The following is a 20,373-nucleotide window of genomic DNA, read 5'->3' as shown; positions in this document are numbered from 1 at the left end:
AATTTACCTGGCACACTTATTTCTGCACGACAGCGTCTTAGTGCTTTCCTGTGCTTGTATATGTACACGGCTCGTCTGGATGCGGGTCGGTCTGGAGCATGTAAACAAGTATGTCTGATCTACGCTGCGTGTGCAGTCGACTGTGTCCATTTAAATGTCAGAGATTAAATGTCGTTTGCTGCACAGTTATTAATTTGTCCACGAGGGACGAATCAAGGAGATAATGGACGACTTCATGTTCAGTCGACTTGTTCCAGGCAGGGCGAGGGGTGGGACTATAAGGTGAAAACTGTTGCCATGGTTTCATCCTGACAAGACTTTTTATTTTTTATTTTTTTGCAGGGAGCGATCATCATCATCGTTGTGGTGAAAAGGGCTTTTTGGCTGAAACCAGCCGAGGGGCCAGAAGACTTTTAAGACCCTGATCTTTGTTTTAAAGTGTCCTTTGATTGGGCTGTGACCTTTAAGAGTGGAGTTATTGCAGATCTGGGGTTGAATCTTAAACTACAAAATGTGATTCCACTTGTCTCAGTGGTTCACCGCAGACTTAAAGTAGTAGCCTTTGATGCCACATTCATGGTACTTCTTTGGTATGGAGTGGAATGAAACGTGTCTACAGGAAAAGTAAAGTACCAAAAGTTGGCACTGAATACCTTTTATACCCTTTAATCAGATATATATATTGCCATTAGTTTAATTAATTTATCCAGTATTTAATTTGGGAAATGTGCTCGACAACATGTAACATTTGAAAAGTTTGATTTCTTTGTTGAAAAACGAGCATCATTTTTGTGTCTGTACAAAAACTCTGGTGTTATAGCTGGGGGTACTTGCCTGCTCAATTGTATCCCCATCATATTCCAACAGATTTGCATGATTATATAGATACTTAGAGGCATAAGTAGCGATTTCTAGCCCTCTTCAGCCACAATTTGATATACATTAAGACTCATTTTGCATGAGGACCACTAACCCTCGATCCTAAGTACAAGTGGGACAAATTATGCTGCGCTGAAGCATGTGAAATTAAAGGATAAGGCTGAGTGGTGGGACTAGTGAAGGATGAGGACGGGGTTTTATCATCTGAGTCTGTCCCTTAATTAGAGGATCAAACTACATGTTTATCACACAAACATAAGCGAGACAATGCAACCAAAACAGATCTCTCACCTGAACACGGAGGTGAGTTCATTGGAACTGGCTGCCTTTTACTTTCCTCTGATCATGAAAGCTGACCTGTCTCTCTCTCTCTACTCATTTAACTCCTGATGTCTCCCACTGGACAGCTATACTCACACGTATCCATCTCATCGGTGACAAGTCTCATTACAGCGTCTAAGTCTCTAAAAGTAGACGACTACACAGGAGGTCATTCAATATTTAGGAATACGAGCCAAGCTTGTGTTCACATGAGAGGGAGATAAAAGAGACTGGAATCAGGGTAGTAACTGTGCACCAAAACATCAGCGCTGCATTAACTCATCATGTCACGAAACAACGTTCTTTGATCACACCAGATCTCCTGGTCTCGGACTCTACGACTACAAAACGCCAACTTTTCTAGAAAAGTTGAAACTCTCTTTCCTGGTGGAAGGAAAGTTGGACTTAAGTACTTTGGACAGTGATGAACGAGGCGATCAAGTCTCATCAAAAACAACATGAGCCGAGCTCCTCCACGCTGCACTGGTACCATCCGCAGTATTTCTCGGGAACTGCACTGGAACATCATCACAGCATTATTAGAGAACAGCAGGGAGCGAGTGTCAACAAGGGAAATATAAGGTTCAGATGCCAGCCGTCCAATCATCCCGCCGGCTGTGTCAAACACATGCCCCGCGGCCCAATCTGGCCATGTTCTTACGCTGCCCTAAAAGGCCACTCATGCCTAATATATGAGTATAATGCTTTGCTGCAGAACCAACAAGCTCTGATGTCCATGTAAATTTTATTAGGACTAAAAATACTTCACAACTATTAATGATAAAAACATTGAAACAATGTGCTGAAATTGTGAAGTTTCACTCGAGAAGAAATGAATCTGTTTTCCCTTCCAGAGAGAGTGTGTTGGTAATGACAAATAGGATCAAACATGAAGCCACAGAAAAGCTGCTGGACATGCTTCCTGTAGGTCAGTATATTCTGCCACAGCCTTCAACAACAACAAGGCGACTGTGGCATTACGCCTCTGGGGACAGGAGAGACAACTGCCGTCATATAAAATGCTCTTTCAGAGTGGGACAGCAAACCAACAGCACTGATGGGAGGCTGTCTCCTGGGGTGTGAACAAATACATCCTAACAGCACCTCCAGGGGTCTGGAATAAGTTTGAGGGGAACAGACTCTCATGCAGCTGTCTCCCATCGCAGGAACCTTCTTTAAGTATTCAAGAACCAGGATCTAAATTTAGTTCCCAAAAACATCCCAACTCTAGTCCTAGTACTTTAAGATGACTCAGGAACTACAGACTGTGTCACTGACAGATCTAACACAAACATCAGGGAAGCTACATGTGTACACCATTCATTTGCACAGTAAGAGACCATTAGTTACCAGTAGTATCAACATTAGGACGAGAGATGTTTTAGCATTAGTGTTGATATTAATATCCATGTCCATAATATCTGGTTGACTTCCCAACTTCTCCTCAAACGTAAGTCATGCAGAAGTCACAACAGGAAAGCCTTTGTGTTTTTTTTTCACTCCATTATCTGGATGATTTTCCTAATATTCACAGCTCTTCAGACTTAATTAGGACTGCACAAATGGACCAGTAGGACGGAATAGTTCCAGGAATTAAGGGACCAGAGGAAAAACACTCAGAGACTCAGAGAGTCCCTGATTGCATTTCTACCTAGTCTGAGGAACTGAGAAAGATTAGGCAAATTAGACCAGTGACAAATTAGAAAACTACAGCGCTGTCTGAAACAGAGACAGAGTCGCCCTGTGGTGCTTTGATGTTTGAGTTTGATGCAATAAATTAATAAAAAGGAGACTGAAATCTCCACAAGACTGTCTCCACACAGACGATCTGCTGACTGTTTCATTGTTGTCGTTTTTTTTTTTTGCTAAAGAACAAAGTTTTATTTTTCTTGTTGACGCTCTTTGTTCTCTCATCTCCACTCTCTCTCTCTCTCATTCATTCACTAGCTCTCTCAACCCGTGGCTCTCTCTTTTTGTTGTTAATGTTAATAAACAACAGGAAATGTCAATAGTTGCACCCATTACTTCCTTATTTTGCTGTGGAAGCAGCTGCTGTATCTGTGTTTGACCAGTGACTAACACCGAGCCCTGCAGACTCCATCCTGACAGTGCCTCAAAGACTAGAAAATATTACCCCTGCACCAGGGACTCTTTCTCACCTGAAACGACTATAAAGGAGCTAAATTTAGTCTCTGGTTCCACCAGTTGAAATGCAGGTAAAATTCCTGCTTCCCCTGAAAGGTTATCGGTCTCCTGGGAAAGATTGTGAGGTGGAAATGCCCTTTCTTAGTCCCTGAGATTAGTTCCTGGGACCTTTTGGTCAAAAAGAGCCTCCTACAGATGTGTGCAGCTCCTCCAGGGGAAAACAACAGCATAACAGAAAAAAACATGGCCTGTTGATTAAGGAGAGGTATATTTCTCTGCATGATTCTGACCACTCAATACCTTCAGGACAGAAACGCAGCTCCGACTGTGTGTGTTTGCATGTTCCGACTCAGCGCGGGTGGATGTGAGTGGGTGTGTTTTTTTTTCTTTTAAGTACCTTGACCCTGCTGACAGCCTCCTGGGCCTGCATCATGCGTATGTTCTTGGAGGGGTTCCTCTCAGACAGCAGCTGAGTGGAGCCCAGGTAGTTAGCAGCAAAGATAATTCCATCAATCAGGTCTTCTGGCTCGCAGGGTCCTGGGACTGGGCCAGGGAGGGGGGAGAGGCAGAGGCAGAGAAGATGGTGATTAACAAAGAGACACAGGGAAGGGCAGAGAATGGTTAGACTGAAAGGGTCGGGGGTGCGGCGGAGAGGGTATTGTAATCACTACAGTCGACGGTGCTGTGTGGAGAAACGGAGCCAAACACTGCTGCTCTAGAGATGGAGAGACAGTGATAACAGGCTGGGTGGGACTGAGCACTGAGATGGCCACTGGCTGTGAGCTAATGGAGGTGCAGTGCTGGTGGGAGGCTGGGCTGAGATTAATCTGCATCTGTGATATGTAGATGTGGACTCTCAGACACCCACTCAGGGACACAATGTGCTGTCATGATCTGAAGGAGCAGACAGGCAGCTAAGCCCCTCACACATTATTAGGCCTAGCATCTGCCCAGAGGCAGGGAAGAGTTATATCAGGCCTGTGATGTGACAGACTGAAGGTAAACCAATACTTGGAATCGCTCCATGCAATTACGACATTTTGATTTCATCACCAAACAGGTGCACAGACAGATTAACTTACCATCGACAAAGCTGGGGAACGACGCAACCTTCTTTGTTGGCTGGAAGACAAAAACAGGATAAACTGTTGTGGATGGGTTTACAGTGAATTAAACATGTCTCTGCAGCCTCGAATAAACCAATCAAAACCTTTAATTTTCATGGTTTGTGAAATGTTGTTGGACTAGGAGCTGCTGCTTTTCTTACTGTACAATGCTGTAGTCAAGCAGAACACAGAATCAAACAGTAATTACCTTTATTTTTCATCTTAAAGAGCTGGTTTAGATTTAGCCTTGACTGATTCATCTGTCTGAATTTATGACATGAAGCACAGGGAAGCCGATTTACTTTACTTTTACTTTACAAGAAAAAACTGCAAGGGAAAGGCATCCTGTCCAACCATTCTGTCTTTATTTAGACACTCTGAGAAGAAAGGTTGCATTTCATTGTGTTTTAATTCTGTGATTACAAAACAGTGGTTGTGATTCATCTGTGACCTTCCACAAACACATAACTTGACCCTCTCGTTCTGCAAGACACGAAGCCCTTCTGCTATTTTGGCTGCCATGACAACAAATCCTGGGTGAACAGTATGTGAGAGTTGATGCTTAAAATTTGGCACGACTTGTTTACGAAGTCTTCTTGATATTACTATCTCTGTTTTGTTTGCATGACCTTATCTCTCCATCACCGGTGTCGATACTGCTTCCAGCAGCAGGTTAAATGTGGTTCTACTTGACTGCAGAGATGCAAAACAACCCACCCTCACCTGGTTTAAAAGATCGATGGAGCAGAATACATTTACAAAATCTAGTCACGTACTTGATCCCTGTAGAGAAATTCCCTTTGGTGCTTTTATTTGGAAAAGGCATTATAAATATTCAGACGTTTCTATTATTTTCCAGCAGTGCTCTGCCCCGTGTTCACGCAGTTACATGCATTTACACCTTTGTACTTCTACTGCTGCAGAAAATGGGTACATGCACTTTGCTCAAGGGCACTGTAGAAGTAGGTGCAGAGAGGGAGCAAAGCGTTACGCATCCACTTCACACACTGACATAACTGTGGGGAGGAGGAAGAGAGAGGATGTTAAGGAGGGAGGAGGAAACTAAGGACAAGAGACTGTGAAGCGATTCATCAGATTCAAACTCTCTTTCCACTGGATCTGTTGGATCCTCTAAGCTGCTCACTCCACATTCAGAAAGTTTACTCCACCCAAGGACAAAGTGACACGGGTGGAGTCTGTACAGGAAGCATCCGCCGCAGACATCTCAGTGAAAAATGGCTCTCATAAAACAGCGAGCAGACACGCTGCTCAATTACCAGGACGCTATCACGCCGTAAGCAGAGGACATGAGCTGAGGTTGTAATTACACAATTACTCATTTACCCAGGCAGTCACACACACATGTTCACAACACAGGATCACACACACACACAAACAACAACGCTCTCGATCTAAAGTGTAAATGACATCACAACAGATCGAAAGGATGACGAAGGAAACGCTGCGACATCTTACCTCCGGTACATTGTTGTTCTCCAGGGGAACGTTGAGGTCGGAGCGCTGCTGTTTTCTGGGTTGCTCTGCAGCATTGCTCACCTGCCAGGTCAACACAGAAGAACAGGTGCGAGCGGATAAGAATCAGAGGAGGATAAAACAGAATAACATTTCCTTTCTGCTTCTGTTGCTTGTTGGGGTGGACTGCAGGGGTTCAGGTTGGAGGAAAGGTCAGGTGACTCGCATGCGGATGTTTTGAGTGTGTAGGTAGGACTGGTATAAACAAGACAAAGCCTTCAGACTAATAATAACACATATTGCTTTCTGCTTATGGTGTGAAGGTAGATTGTATTTATTTGAAGAGTTAACCTACACATGGTAAACGTTTGTCTTTCACATGTCCTCCAGGCAGCTCTTTCTTTTGTCTCCTCTCTCGTCACATATAAGGACATATACAGCATATAATCACGCAGAGGGAGGATTACATTTATCCCCCAGCATATCCATTTTGGCAGTCCACAACTGCTCATTAACATTCAATTGCGTTACTGGCTGAATATGAAATCCTCCCGCCAATAAAACCTCCTTCTCCTCCTCCTCAGAGTGCCAGTGAAAAAGTGAAATTTGGAGGAACCAAGCCATGCTGGTGCGCATCTGGAAATGAAATTAATTACCACAAACATGACTTTAGTGGCCTCCTTTTGCAAAAAAGAGAACAAAACATAAAGTCCTGATCAGTATTCATCATGCTGCCCAACTCAGTTGTGCAAACAACCATTAAATTAATGAGATTCGAGTTGTTGTTTGGTGGAGTGGAATGCTAAACTGTGATGTTGTACAAAACTACATTCATGTACAGAATCCCAAGTGAATCCAGTCAAACCTCGTCCATGCCTTCATCTGTAATAAATCTGTGATAAAAAAAGAAGCTACACGTAGAACTTAATCATCATCAATAAATCAGCACCACATCAATTTTAATGCATTAACATAATTAACATTCAAAAGACCACGACTGAGAGCACAGGCAGCTTCTACCAACGTGTAAATGTGAACAGGATGAATTTGGCAGCATATTTTGTAATGTGTGTGCTGACTGCATGTACCAAATCAACCTCAAGTTAAAACTAAAATTCTGACACACATTTCTTGTCTTTGTATTATCTGTCTTCTGTCTGAGAGACGATTATCTTTGCTCAAATTTACTGACAATTTATGTCAACTACAGAAAAGGGATAAAATACTTATTTAATCTATAAAGATATAAATGCTATATTTCTGTGGATATAATGCATGTGTACATGTTGTTTTTATCAAAAACAGAATTGTAATTGTGGGTTCCCTCAGGCTTTTATCAGATTATACATTAAAAGAGGCTGTGGGCTGGTGTGAATAAACTAGAACTGCATTGCACTGTAAATATCAATATCTGTAAGAAATGTGTTGATGTGATTCCTGTGCGGTAGAAAGGAAGATTTCATTACGGCCTAAAACAAAGTGAAAGCAAATAAAACGTTAAACATCTGTCTGATGGATGGATGGATATTCTGGGAAATGAAGTCTGAATGTTTAGGCTGCAAAAGCACTTTTGACTCATTGAGGATCACACCAACATGTGACACATAATGTAAGTGATGTAGCACCATTTAAAATAATATTACAATACTGTCTAATACTTTGATTTCCTCAGTTATATCACACCAACAGACTGTGTGTGTAGATGACCTCCCTCTGTTTTGTAACTCTTCTTTTAACATAATCTTTTGGCTCCACGCTGAGCGACAAAAGCTGTTTCTGAATTCATCGTTGTCCCGGTTCATTCAAGGGTCACGTTGAAGTGGTGTACGGAGAACATTTCATTTGATAACAGAGGACAAAAGGACAGAATCATCTCAGCGAGTCTGGGAGTCCTCTGAATCTGCAGTGTACTGTACATTCTTCCAATTTAATCGAGTTACACCGTCTGACCCAGTTCTGTGCTACAAATGCGGAGCGCACAGTGAGTGTATGAGCACATGTGCACACTGTGGAGCAGGTGTGTATCAGCAGGCTGCCCACAGGAGACTATCGCTGTTCTCCTTTTACCATCTGACTTTTAGAAGATGGGGGAGCTCAGCGTGCGTTTGAGTCTATCGATGTGAACGCTGCAGTGTGTGTGTGTGCATTCATCCAGGTCTGTGAGAGGGAGAGAGATGAGGTGGAGGAGGGAGACATCTCAAGGTAACGTGGGAGGGAGGGGAGGAGTGGAGAGAGGCTCCGGCTATTCTCTGGATGGCAATAAGTAACATGTCACCTGTAACTCATCTCCAGCTCCTCGCCACAAAGTGCTTTTAATCTTTCTCAGTGGCAAAGAGTCTCTGGTACAGAGCATTGAAACAGCCTGAATGTACAGTACATCTTCTGCAAAGGCTCTGAACATATTAACATCGTCGTGTTACTATTGACATGCTCCTCCTATTCATCTCGGGGCCTTGACTTCTGAGACTCTGCAGCCCACAGTGGGAAATTTAACTGGACCTTTTTAGTGTGAATGGAGAAGAATGCTCTTTATTATTGACTGAATTAACCACATCAACTAACAGACCAGCTTTCATATTTTGTTACTAAAAATCTTTACTGTCTTAGTTTGGTGTTATTTGTTAGCCAAACCAAGTGGTGGTGTAGCATGCCACAACACCTTCATGTACCTTTTTTTCTAAATTTATAAATACATGTTTGGGGCTGTGGTGGCTGTGAACACTGATAGTAAAGACCTCATCAAGAAAAGCATAAAAAAAGGGTTCAATATTCTTCCCCTTTGTGACCTGAAGCCATTTCCATTGCTTTTCCTCTAACAATAAATGAAAGAGTGCAAAGATTATTATGACTTCCTTTCAGACAAAACAAATTTTCCCGCTGTCACTGTACCTCATATGACAAAGCGAATGAAAGAATGTAATCACAATCACTTTGGGGCCTATAATTAAACCACAATGTGGCCTGATAACGCACGGCACATCCATTTCGTTTTGTGGTGGTGCTACAAGCAGGTGATATCAGATGCTTCACTGTAAATTAATTCCAAGCAGGAGATGCCTACGGCAGGTACGCTGTGATAATGTGAAACAACAGCAACGGCTCACCTGCTCCTGTGGCCATCTCTGCCTGTCCTCGGGGGAGCGTGGATGTGCCTTGATGCCCCTCTGAAGGTCGGGGTTGTTGTGGTGCATGGAGGGGAGATTCAGGGACTTGGGCCTGCTGTCGTGGCGGTGGTGAACTGGTGGGTAAGGGGCCGCGTCAGGCTTGGCGTGAGGGTAGTCGCTCGGTGCGGGGTCCTGCGCCAACTCCTCTGGGCTTTGGTCAGTGCCGCTGCTTAGACTCCCCATGCTCATGCTCATCTTGATCTCGGCGACAATTTGGTCAATGTCCTCCTCGGCCTCCTCACCCGTCTCCCCCTCTACCACCAGCACTTTACGGCCACGGTACGGAGAGACTCGCACTGAGTTCCCATTGTCCTCGGGGGCATAGTAGTCTCCGGTGTAGGCCCTTCCGTGTCTCTCCTCCTCATCGCCTTCCTCATCTTCTTCCTCATTAGGGCAGTACTCCTCGCTCTCTGCCTCCTCCTCCTCCTCCTCACGGGTGTGCAGGGTGTCTTGCAGGGAGGGCTGGTGGTGGTGGTGGTGATGGTGGTGGTGATGGTCCAGGATCGGCTCTGGTCTTCCGTTGTATATCTGCTCGTCCGGATCTTGCTCCACCACCTCACAGCGGACCTCCCCCTCTCCCTCGCCCCACTCCTCCACCCTGTGCCTCTCTCGTCCCGCCCACTGCTCCTGCCTGACCTGGCCCTCCTCCCTCCACTCCTCCCTCGCTTCCTCATCTTCCTCCCTCCACTCCTCCCTCGCTTCCTCATCTTCCTCTCTCCACTCTTCCCTCACCTCTTCCTCCTCTTCTCTCCACTCTTCCCTCGCTGCTCCCTCTCCCTCCTCGTCCTCCACCCATTCCTCCTCTCTCACCTCCCCCTCGGCCTCTCCCTCCTCCACCCATCCTTCCACAGCCTCCTGGCATTCATCGGTGTGGGGTCCGACCGGCTGCATGGTGCCGGTGCAGTCCCCCTGGCTGTGGCTGTGACTGTGGTTGCAGTCTCCCTGGCTGCTGCAGTCCATACCCTCCAGGTAGCTGTCGTCCTCTGGGCAGTAGCGGATGTAGTAAGTCACACCCTCGTCCTCCTCTGCCAGTCCTGGAGGGTTAATGAGCACAAACAGACACGTGTCTTAATTTCTAGGGACTTCTTTATTTTAAAAAAATGCTGGTTGGTCCATTATGAAATACCTCAACAACTCTGGAATGAATGAGTATAATTCACAGAAATTCCTGGTCCCCACACAATAAATATGACTTTGGTGATTCCTCTATTTGACATTTGTGTTTTTAATTGAAATGTATAATATTTACTGGATGGATTGCCATGAAATTACAGCAGAAATATAAATATTCTATACATTCATGCTCCCCTGAGGATGAACTAGAATATCTTTTATGATCACAGTTTATCCAAAAGTTTGTTTTTTGACTAAATACCTGCAGAAATGGCTTCATAAACCAAATATTCATCTTATTCTTTCTTTCTGTTTTTTTCCTCACGGTGTTGACAGTGTGTGTGTGTGTGTGGAAATAGAGTGTGTGTGAGTGTGTATTACCAAGTGTGATACAATGTTGTTTGTGATTTGTCTGCTCGTTTGGTCGTTTGTTGAATGTTAATGTCATTAGTTGTCTAACTATCAGCCTGAGGCTAAGTCTGGTACAAAAATTCTACATGGTCACTAACAAATGAATAAATATAGAAAACTAATAATAATAACGACATTTCCATCAGCCTCATTTAGCAAAGGCTAGCATGCTAACACACCAAACTAAGATGGTGAATATGGAAACACTGTACTGGTTGAACACCAGCAGATCAGCATCGTCATTGTGGGCATGTTGGCATGCTGACGGCAGCTGTTTGCATGGCTGCAGACTCTTAGTCATGTTGAAGTGTGAATACCTGAATGACCTTCTTTACTTTCATTGATGGTGCAGCCATCTCTTCTGAGCTTTTCTTTATTTTCTTCTATGCTTTTACATTTTCTTTCAGTATCAGTATCAGTGCTGCCAACGTGAAGCTTGTTGAGAATCTAAACAATGAACAGAACTGAGGTCTTTCAATGCTTACAATGATACTGTATACACTCACCGTCGTCATAGTCTTCCTCGTCATCTGAGGTGTTGTTGATATAGTCGGAGCTGGAGTCATCGTCCAGGCTGTCGGCTCCACCGTGGAAGTCCGCCTGGTCGTGGTCATCTCGGTCGTGTTTGTGCTCAGGCGTGGAGGGTGTTTCAGGCCGCTGATCTTCCAGTTGTGCATCTGCTTGGCTGCCGTACCTCTTCACTTCGACCTCTGCGTCTGCGTCCACGTCTGGACGATTGCGGCCCACGTCTCGAGACTTGGGAGAAGAATATTGTGCCTTACAGGATCGGGGGAGGGGTTTCGGATCATGTGATTCTTTGGGGTAGCGGACTGGGCGTTGCCGAGGGGGGAGGGCTTTCAGGTCGCATGGCTCCGTAGGATGAGGGGTGGGACAGGAGACAGGGCCTGGAGCAGCCATACTGTTTCCTCCGCTCGTCCCTGGCCTCTTCCTATGAGCCATGATTGGCTGCTTACAGGCCATGCATCGTTATTGGTTTGATCCTGGGAAACAGATAAAAAGACACAGGGGCACAGCTTTAGAGCAACATCATATACAACTGTTCATCCACCCACACAACTGCAGTGCATTCACGAGAGAGACATACTACATCAGAATTTAATAAGGTAAAATGTTTAGGGCTGAAGCCAGTAAGCTGTAAAGCTTTTACGACAAGGGCAACTCTGTGTTTGTGTGTTTCTGCAGGACAAGAAAATTGATACACTCTCACCAAAATGGCAAATCTGCACACAGTAGATCCCCTTTATCAAACGCACATACATAAACATAGTCCTCCATTTATCTCTCTTGCTCTTTTTCTACATTTTGCATACAGCTGGAACATATTTTCAGTGCCTCACAAACCAATCTATTCCTGTAATTGATCTTGACAGTCTCTGGTTTACTTTATCTACATTCAGAGCAATGCTTTTTTTCTGCCCACTTAGCACAATTTTGGCTTTAAGTATGCAACAGTGGTCGCAGTATATTGCACAGATTCTCCTCTAGAACGATGTACACAAAGAGAAGAGCCTTTCTAAGCAACACTTTTTCACATAAACCTAATGGGACACAAAAATCAATAGTTAAATCAAGGTCATCTCCACATAGGTGCTGCACATGTGCACTGACACCACTGGACTTTCAGACAATCAGTCAATCATGACTCTTATTGATTCTTCGGTAGCTTTGTGAGTGAGAATGGTCAACCTGGGAGACAATGAAGACTACTCCTTTACAAGACCTGGTTAACAAGACAGAGAAATGTCTCTTACTGTTGTTAGCCCACAACCTGACATAAGTGATGAAACTCAAGGAAATAACTTCTTGTTGTTATCATATTTAGCTCAGAAACATCAACAGCTAAACTGTCAAAATCAAGAATAAATGAATTTTAACTGAAAAACTGGAAGGACGAACAAAAACACGAAGACAAGGACAAAATCATCACCAACAAAGAGAGAGAGATTTACAAGCTGCAGGTTGTGAAAACAAAGAGGAAGAAATTAAGAAAAATGTTTTAATAGAAGGCAAAGACTCAGTATTTTTTCCTCCTGTCTTTCTGTCGGTTGAAGTGTGTAAGTTTCCAGTCTTTTTTTTATTTGCAGTCATTGTTCAGGAGGTAGATGCTACTTTCTGGCAAAGCTCAAGGCATGTCTCCAAAATAGGAGTGGAAAAACAAAACATCAGTACTTGAACTCCGTATTCTTAACATTAAATTTACCACTTTCTCCCAGAAAAGCTGAATGTAGGGGTATGGACAACACCACAAGGCCAGTGAAATGAGCAAATTATGTAGCACTGGTTGTAGTTACATTCAAGAGTACAGCAGACAAATCAAAAGACCACAGGAGCAGACCCCTAAGAGCACATTTCTGTCAGTTGTGCCCTCAGTGCCCTGTCATCCATTTTGTCCCCGTCCCCGCTCTGTTGTGCCATCCAGTTGCCATGAACAACTGCCCTCAGAGGGATCTTGTTGCTGCTTTCTCCCATTTTACTTTACACCATAATTACATTTTCCATCACCAGCGATTACACTGGTTAATTAGCTCTGCACAACTTGGGACAAACACAAACACACAGACACACACACAGTCAGTTGTTGCTCACTCAGCCAAGCGGACGGACTAAGATCACGTGCACACAAGAAGTCCTGACGGGTTCTGAACAACACAGCTAGCATGAAGCAACATGTACATCTAACGAAGCTATTTGTTCATTATTAAGCTCATAAACAGGTTTTCACTCTCAACTTTTACCAGTGACTTTAAAATGACCTTCTTAACATCTATGAAACCACGTATTGTCTGCATCTCTTACCTGACGTCCTGAGCTGGGATGTGGTAGATATACAATAGCACTGCTCTGCTCTGCTCTAACAACGGCAGCACCATCCTCCCTCCCATTGCTCCTCCCTTCCCCCACCTACTGCTACACAGCACGCAGCTCCCTGACTCCACCCTCCCTTTTCCTCCACATTATATCTCAGCATCCTCCTGTAGAGTGCCGGCCCCGCCTCGTCCAATTCCCTGGAGCTGAGTGCGAGGACTGGTAACTATGGGTAACTGCATCCCCTGGGGACTGATACCCTCTGACCTCCTCTTTGTTGCCTTTCTACATTCACAATCTGTTTTCTGGTACCGTGGTGTCCGACTGTTGCTGCATTTGTTTTTCACATCATGTTTTTTTTGTTTTTTGTTTTTAAACATTTTTCCATAGTGCCGGTGCAACTGCCATGTAAATTTGGAAATCCTATAAATCCCTAGCCAGGTGGCTTTTCCCAAATCTGCTGTGTCTGGCATGTATTACAGATTTGACTGTGTTTATTGAATTTGCATGCATTTGTACATGAACAGTAATGCCATCAAAACAAGACACACAGCAGACTCTGCCCCACTTGTTTAGGACCATCAGAACAGATTTAGGCTGCTTTATGACACAAGTACAGACACGCTCATACACACAGGATGTGTCAGCACTTTAATGATTTTTTCCAGTTGTTTTAAATCTATTTGTCTGTTTACCAACCGATCCACTGTAACTGTATGAGCAGTCATTATTACTGATGCTTACTGCTCAACACAACATCCTTTATTTTACTTGGAAAGTAGATCAAAAGAACTGATCTGAGGCTGCAGGGGAAGGGAAGCTAATGCCTTGCTCATGAGCACACTGTCAGAATCAATCTCCATATTTTTCACCTCAGAATTTTATTTTCTATTTTAATTTTACAGTGCCAGTTGAAATTATTTTATCAGATGAAGATTAATCACATTCACGGTGGCACTGAAAACGTTAACAGGTTTGTTTTGTTCATCTTTCTGCAATGACTACTGACCAGAAATTTACATGTGATTATCTGCTCAACATCAGTTGATTTGAAGCTACACAGTCTGCCTTGGTCACCGATAGCTGAAACTGGCATTTGACCACAATACATTTCATCTAATTTATCCAACTAGACAAACTGAGTTCAAATTTGTACATAACCTTAAGTCTTTTGGATTGTATTTCATTAACTTTTATTGCAAATGAATTCAGAAGTTCTCCAGAGGAGTTGTTTTTATATATTTTTTCCCTTTCCCCATCTACCCACATGCTATTGACAAACTGCATAGATTTTTTTGGGGCATTTTTTTTATTTTTTATTTTTTAGAGCTGGTAGAAACTGAGGCTCAACCTGAGGATACAAACCCTAAGGTCACCAGGACGGGCCTTCTTCCACAACTTTAGTACAAGATCTCTAATTGCACATGGCTGTAGATGTGAGTTTAAAAGACTGAGTCTGAGTGAGTCTCTCCTGGACTGGCTGTTTCTCTGCCTTCTGCCTAATGTATGCAGGGATATGCTCCAGCCCCACGGGAACCTGAATAGAAATGGAGAGGCTAAAGAAAATGAATCAATGATTGGCGCAAAAAGAAATCAGAATCCAGCTGGCTCACTGTACACTTCTTTCTACAGCCCACCTGCACACACACACACACTCACAAAGTATCTGTCTCCCACATAAATGCTCTGAACTGTAGGCACTGATTCAAGCGGTTAGCTCCATCACTAAAAAAAGCTTGACACACACACACACCAGCAGTACTAATAGCAGCATACTGGCCTGCCTGCAGTATCCCGATTGTCTGTTCTGAGCTGCAGCTGGGGACCACTTGTGTGGGGCTGTCTCCACGGTCACACCTATTCATGTCTGCCACAAAACGCTTCAGCTACAGTAAGATAAAGCTTTAAATTACCCCCAGACACTCCCCTTGTTTGCCAGACACATGTATTAAAAGTGTGTGTGTGCCTAAAAGCAGGGCTGAGGAGAGGACAGAGGGCGAGAGGAGCAGTCCGAAAACAGCAGATGGTTCGGTCAGAGTGTGAGCCGCGGGAATACTAATGTCTCTCTGCCTTGAATTCTAAGTTATGACCTCTGCTCACACCAGTGCATTAGACAATCTGAGGACTGATGATAGTGGGAATGAACCGAGAAGACAGAAGAGAATCAGCCAAAGAGAGAAATAATCAAAATCACTGAGGTCTCCAACATCCAGGTGCATGGAGGGTTGGAAACGTGACACAGGAATGACCAATCTGACACATTTTAATCACTGAGATTAAATTCCACTGCCTTGTTTTTTGACATGTTTGCTACAGGCTACAAACATGAGGTGAAGAGACGTAAAGGTGGATAAGTGTGAGTGGAGGTAATAGTTCACTGAAGAGGTGGAGGTTCTCTCTGGTTTCATCCTGTAAGTACAAAGCAGCTGTAGTTGCTTCAGTGGTAAACATTGCTAGCTGCAGTGCTAGCTTCCCCACTGGCTTTTTAAAGTTATTGACCCATGAGTGTCTCACTCAGTCTGTGTTTGACTTTTTTAAGATTCATTTACCCTGCAGCTGCTTCTTCTGATATTTCATAAGCAAAATGCTTTACACCAGCTCAAACTTTCATGCGGTTTCTCTAGCTCCTTCTGCTTTTTTTTTTTTTTTTTTAAACCCTCCTTAATACTTTATTTTTAATCTTTTTTTTCTGAGGTCTAGCCAGGTAACAGGCATCCAGTTCCTGACATGTGTAACACAAAAAGAGCTGTGTAAACAAAAGATGCCCAAAATAAATGTAGTTTTGTAGCGAGTTTCAACACAGCGTTTGGTGTGTAGAGTTAAGAAACTCTTTCAGACATCTTCTTCTTCACTCCACACGGCCTTCTGTTATAATATTTATTGTATTTTCCAGCTGTTCTGACTGACTGAAGGCAAACTGATTCTACTGATTCTGCTGCTTGGACAGAATCAGGCAGCACTGATCACATCACTTTTTAATGGCCTCAGTGTGAAAATGGTAGATTCTGAAACAAGCACAGACTCCATAATGAATTCTGCATCCATTTGAGAGTAAAATATTACTGAGATCACCATTAAAAACTCAAGTGGTAACTGTTAGCACTTAATACATTCTGCCATGTTTCTGCAGCTGCCTATATGTATAGATGTGTCAGTCTAAATCATTACATTAGTTGGAGTTAAATCTCACGTCTGCTTGTGGTTCATTTTTCACTATGAAAGGGGGGAAAAAAAGAGAGACCTGTCTGCTGAATGTAAAGTTAAAATCAGACAAACAGGGATGGAACATGGAGGAGTTTCCAGAGAGAGAGAGAGAGGGAGAGTGAGAATGCAGGGAAAGAATCTTCTCTATTTCATTTCTTTTAAAAATGAATACCTGGCTACCTGCTGTTATGGAGGAAATTGCTGTTTCAATTGAAGTGTGCTTTCTGCTTTGTGCTCTCCCACTCTCTATCTCTTGCACAAATAGAGAACACACACACACTTGCATAGAAAAATATGTACAAAACGTACAATTTTTGCCTTTAAAAAACTGATAATGCACACAAAATACCTGCAGATATACATATCTCTTCCAGATGCTCCTGTTCTTTAGGAGTCTGCAGGAAGTGTAGAACAGATTTACCAATTCTTTCTGGCTGGCACAAATTCATATTAGACGTCACTGGGGATGATGAACAGTATTTACAGCAGTATTTAGAGACAGAGAAACAGAACTGTCTGCAATATATTCCTCAGATGTCCCTGAAATCAATTTGCAATTTGATGCATTTGCATTCAGTGCCAATAAATATGAACTGACCAGTATAGGACCTGTGAAAAGAAATGACAACGTGTTAATTAGTCTTTGTGATCAATGATTTATTTACTGTATTCACAGGACTCTTAATTTGAAGTAGAGGGCTACTGTGTCAGCCAGATTATGTAAAATGTAAGACCCTTCACTCTTTTGGTGAAGCATTATTCTGACAAATAAAGCCAAACTGGGAAAGAAGCAATCCTTGGTCCTTTTAACTGGGATGTCCCCAATTATTCACTGCACCCATTTCCTAACGTACCGTGTTGATGAAGCATCCATGAGGAACTGAGGAGCACGTCCAAGCACAACGAGGAGAATCTGAATTTCCGAGACGTCAAGCATGTAACAAATTCTACGGCCCATTAAATATTCACCGCTGCCAATCATCTGTCATCTTTATTAGGGTCAGCTCTGATCGCATGATCTCGTAAACATTAAACAATAACACTAATTCAACTACTCTTACAACACTTCCACGTCATTAAACACGAAGTATGCTGATAAATTGTGTAATAACCTGACCGTGCTGAGTTATGTGGCTTGTAAATAAAGAATAAGAGCACTATCAGAGGGAGAGACAGAGCGAGAAAATGAGTTTCCTCTCAGCTGTCTCATTGAGATTCAGCGTTTGTTCTCCATAGAGCCTCCCACTCACTTCAGGACGACAACAAGAGAGCGACGCGGGAGACAGGAAGAGAGGGAAAGCAGAGACTTGGTGAGCAGCACGAATGGCACAGGACCCCAGAACGCAACGCTCGCTCCCCCCGCCGCCGCCCGCCTGCCAATGTCCATCTCGCCACTTCAAGCACAACACCACAGACACACCCTCCTCCTTCACCCTTGACTGTTACCATGGCAACTCTTTGTTTTCCAGTGCAGCCTCTCAGAGGAGGTCTGTCTCAGCCAATCATCAAATAAACCCTTCTACAGAGCAAACACACACATGCACACATTATTCAAACAATGCTACTGTTTTAGCAGTTTTGGGAACACAGGAAACAGCATCACTTTCGGTGTAGAGCAAATTTGCTCCCGCACAACAAATGACAGCAGACTAGTAAAACAGTATCCACAACAAGACTAAAGAGGAGACCGTCCCCAGAACTCGACGAAACTAAAGCTAATATGGACATTAAAGTAGTAAACAGAGAAATGTGTATCCACATTGTTTCTGTTGCTTTGTTGATGTTTGTTTTTCCAGCGATGTTCAGTCCACCAACTATACTAACTGTGGTTAATGACTATTCCTCTGGCACCATCATCTGGGCAGCATCTTAACTGGTTTATGAACAAATACCTGCAGAATTAAAGACACTCCCATCAGGCTCAGCTGTACTTTGTGTTCAGTGCGAGCTAGCATGCTAACACGCGTCATTATGAGCATGTTAGCATGTTGCAGCCTCACAGAGCCGCCAGACCTCCACTTTCACAGTCCTCAGTCAGTAACTGAGGAGATGATACACACAGTCAAGCCACAAACATGCACTGGAAGGCATGCCGTTTAAATTTTACAAGCAATACAGGTTAAAGTTATACAGCAAGATGAACTGCAGATGGTCATCGTCTGGATCATTGCAATGGGAAATAAAATCATGCACTGCTGAAAACATAATGACTGTAGGATCTTCAACAGGCCCAAAAATATAATTCAATTTGAAAAGAGTCATCATTTGCTCTTGGTTGGATATTTGAGCTGCTGAATTCATACATGAAAGTCTGTGTGTCCCAGGGGGATTCCCAAACTGTCAGTGTGTCATGACGAGTGTGTTTAAAGGGGATTAAAACGATGAATGCGATTGGATAGGATTGTCACACCCACCTGTAATGTACTGTGATAATATATTCTTTATGATTGCACCTCATATTAAAGCGTGCTACAGGTGCAACGCGCAAGTTTAACAAACAAAAATACGAGGAGTAGGTTTGACACACCAGCGTAAACAAACATATCAGCTGAATAAGCAGGAGAATAATCCTTAGTTTGCTTTTTTAAAACTTGTTGCACATGACCGCTAGATACAACCAGCACAGGTGATCACCCAGGTTAACTCGCAGTGCGATAACATGCTTCAGTCTGTGGGCTATGAGGCTGGCCAGGTGGCCCATGGGGCTAGGCTGGCCTACATTTTAAGAGGGAACATGAAACACTCTTTAAAGTTTGCCTGGCGACAAGCCCAGCTTGTAGAGAGCTAAACACAGCAAAACGTCCCTAGAGGGAGACAGATACTGGGGCGATTTCACAGGGTTTAATTGAAGCCGTCAACTGGGTTTGGTTACTGATGAGGGGGAATGAGTGAGAGCCAGACAGATAAAACATATGAAGTTATTTTAACATATAAAATTACAAATGTGGGGGAAAGCAGTAAAAGCTGCCGATATGGTACTGCCATCACTGCACACATCAACACATTTTTGTTTTGGATGAAATAAGAAATCCTCTCACACTGTTCTCTCCAAGCTAGGCTGAAATCTGACAGCAAAATAAATGGATATAAAATAGGGGAGATAGTAAAGATTATGAAGATGCTGCTAATTAAAAACTATGGTTGTTTGTTCTGTCTGCTGATAACATGTAGAATGAGAACAAGCAGAAGCAAAAAAATATTTTGTTTAAAAGGGGATTAGTCATTTGTGTGTGTGTGTGGTGTGTGGTGTGGTGTGTGTGTAAGATAAAAACAGTACATAAATCTCAGGAAATGAGAAGTGAGATAGATAAGTCAGTGATTTTGTCAAAATGCATTCAGTGGTGATTGTTCCATCATATGACAAATGCACATTAAATAAATAATATTATATATATTCATATTTTATGACCCTCTGGGCTTATTAGAAATATAATATAATAATGAAACCGTTTAACTCTCCAGAATTGAAATTATACCACTGTCATAATTTTGGCACTTCTATATCCAGGCTCTTGTTTTAAGTATTAATAGGATTTTGTGGTTTCCATTTAGCATTAGTTCCAACCCTTGAATGAGTAAAACACAAAGAAATACCACAGGAGGAACAATGGTTATTTTATATTGTATGGACTGTGGCAAACAGCCAGCAGATTGGACAATGCCAGTCTGCCACACTGACCCATCATTCCTCCTGTATTGTCGCTCACAGTCAGGAGAGATGAAGGTGGGAA

General features: G+C 43.1%; 1 protein-coding gene across 2 annotated transcripts in view; it reads right to left on the bottom strand.

Annotated features, from left to right (window-relative positions):
• apba2b (amyloid beta (A4) precursor protein-binding, family A, member 2b) overlaps positions 1–20,373 on the bottom strand; it is a 55,730-nt gene that overhangs the window by 12,080 nt on the left and 23,277 nt on the right. For both annotated transcript variants that reach the window (XM_018686222.2, XM_051073813.1), the window contains exons 4-8: positions 11,119–11,613; positions 9,029–10,122; positions 5,928–6,008; positions 4,428–4,467; positions 3,743–3,888 (exon numbers count right to left, since the gene is read on the bottom strand). In XM_018686222.2, the coding sequence (XP_018541738.1) occupies positions 3,743–3,888; positions 4,428–4,467; positions 5,928–6,008; positions 9,029–10,122; positions 11,119–11,593 (1,836 nt within the window). In that variant the 5' untranslated portion in view covers positions 11,594–11,613. The remainder of the gene's footprint in view (positions 1–3,742; positions 3,889–4,427; positions 4,468–5,927; positions 6,009–9,028; positions 10,123–11,118; positions 11,614–20,373) is intronic.

The sequence above is a fragment of the Lates calcarifer genome, linkage group LG2 (genome assembly GCF_001640805.2).
Source record: "Lates calcarifer isolate ASB-BC8 linkage group LG2, TLL_Latcal_v3, whole genome shotgun sequence".
Lineage (NCBI taxonomy): Eukaryota > Metazoa > Chordata > Actinopteri > Centropomidae > Lates > Lates calcarifer.
This window is presented reverse-complemented; position numbering and strand designations above follow the sequence as displayed.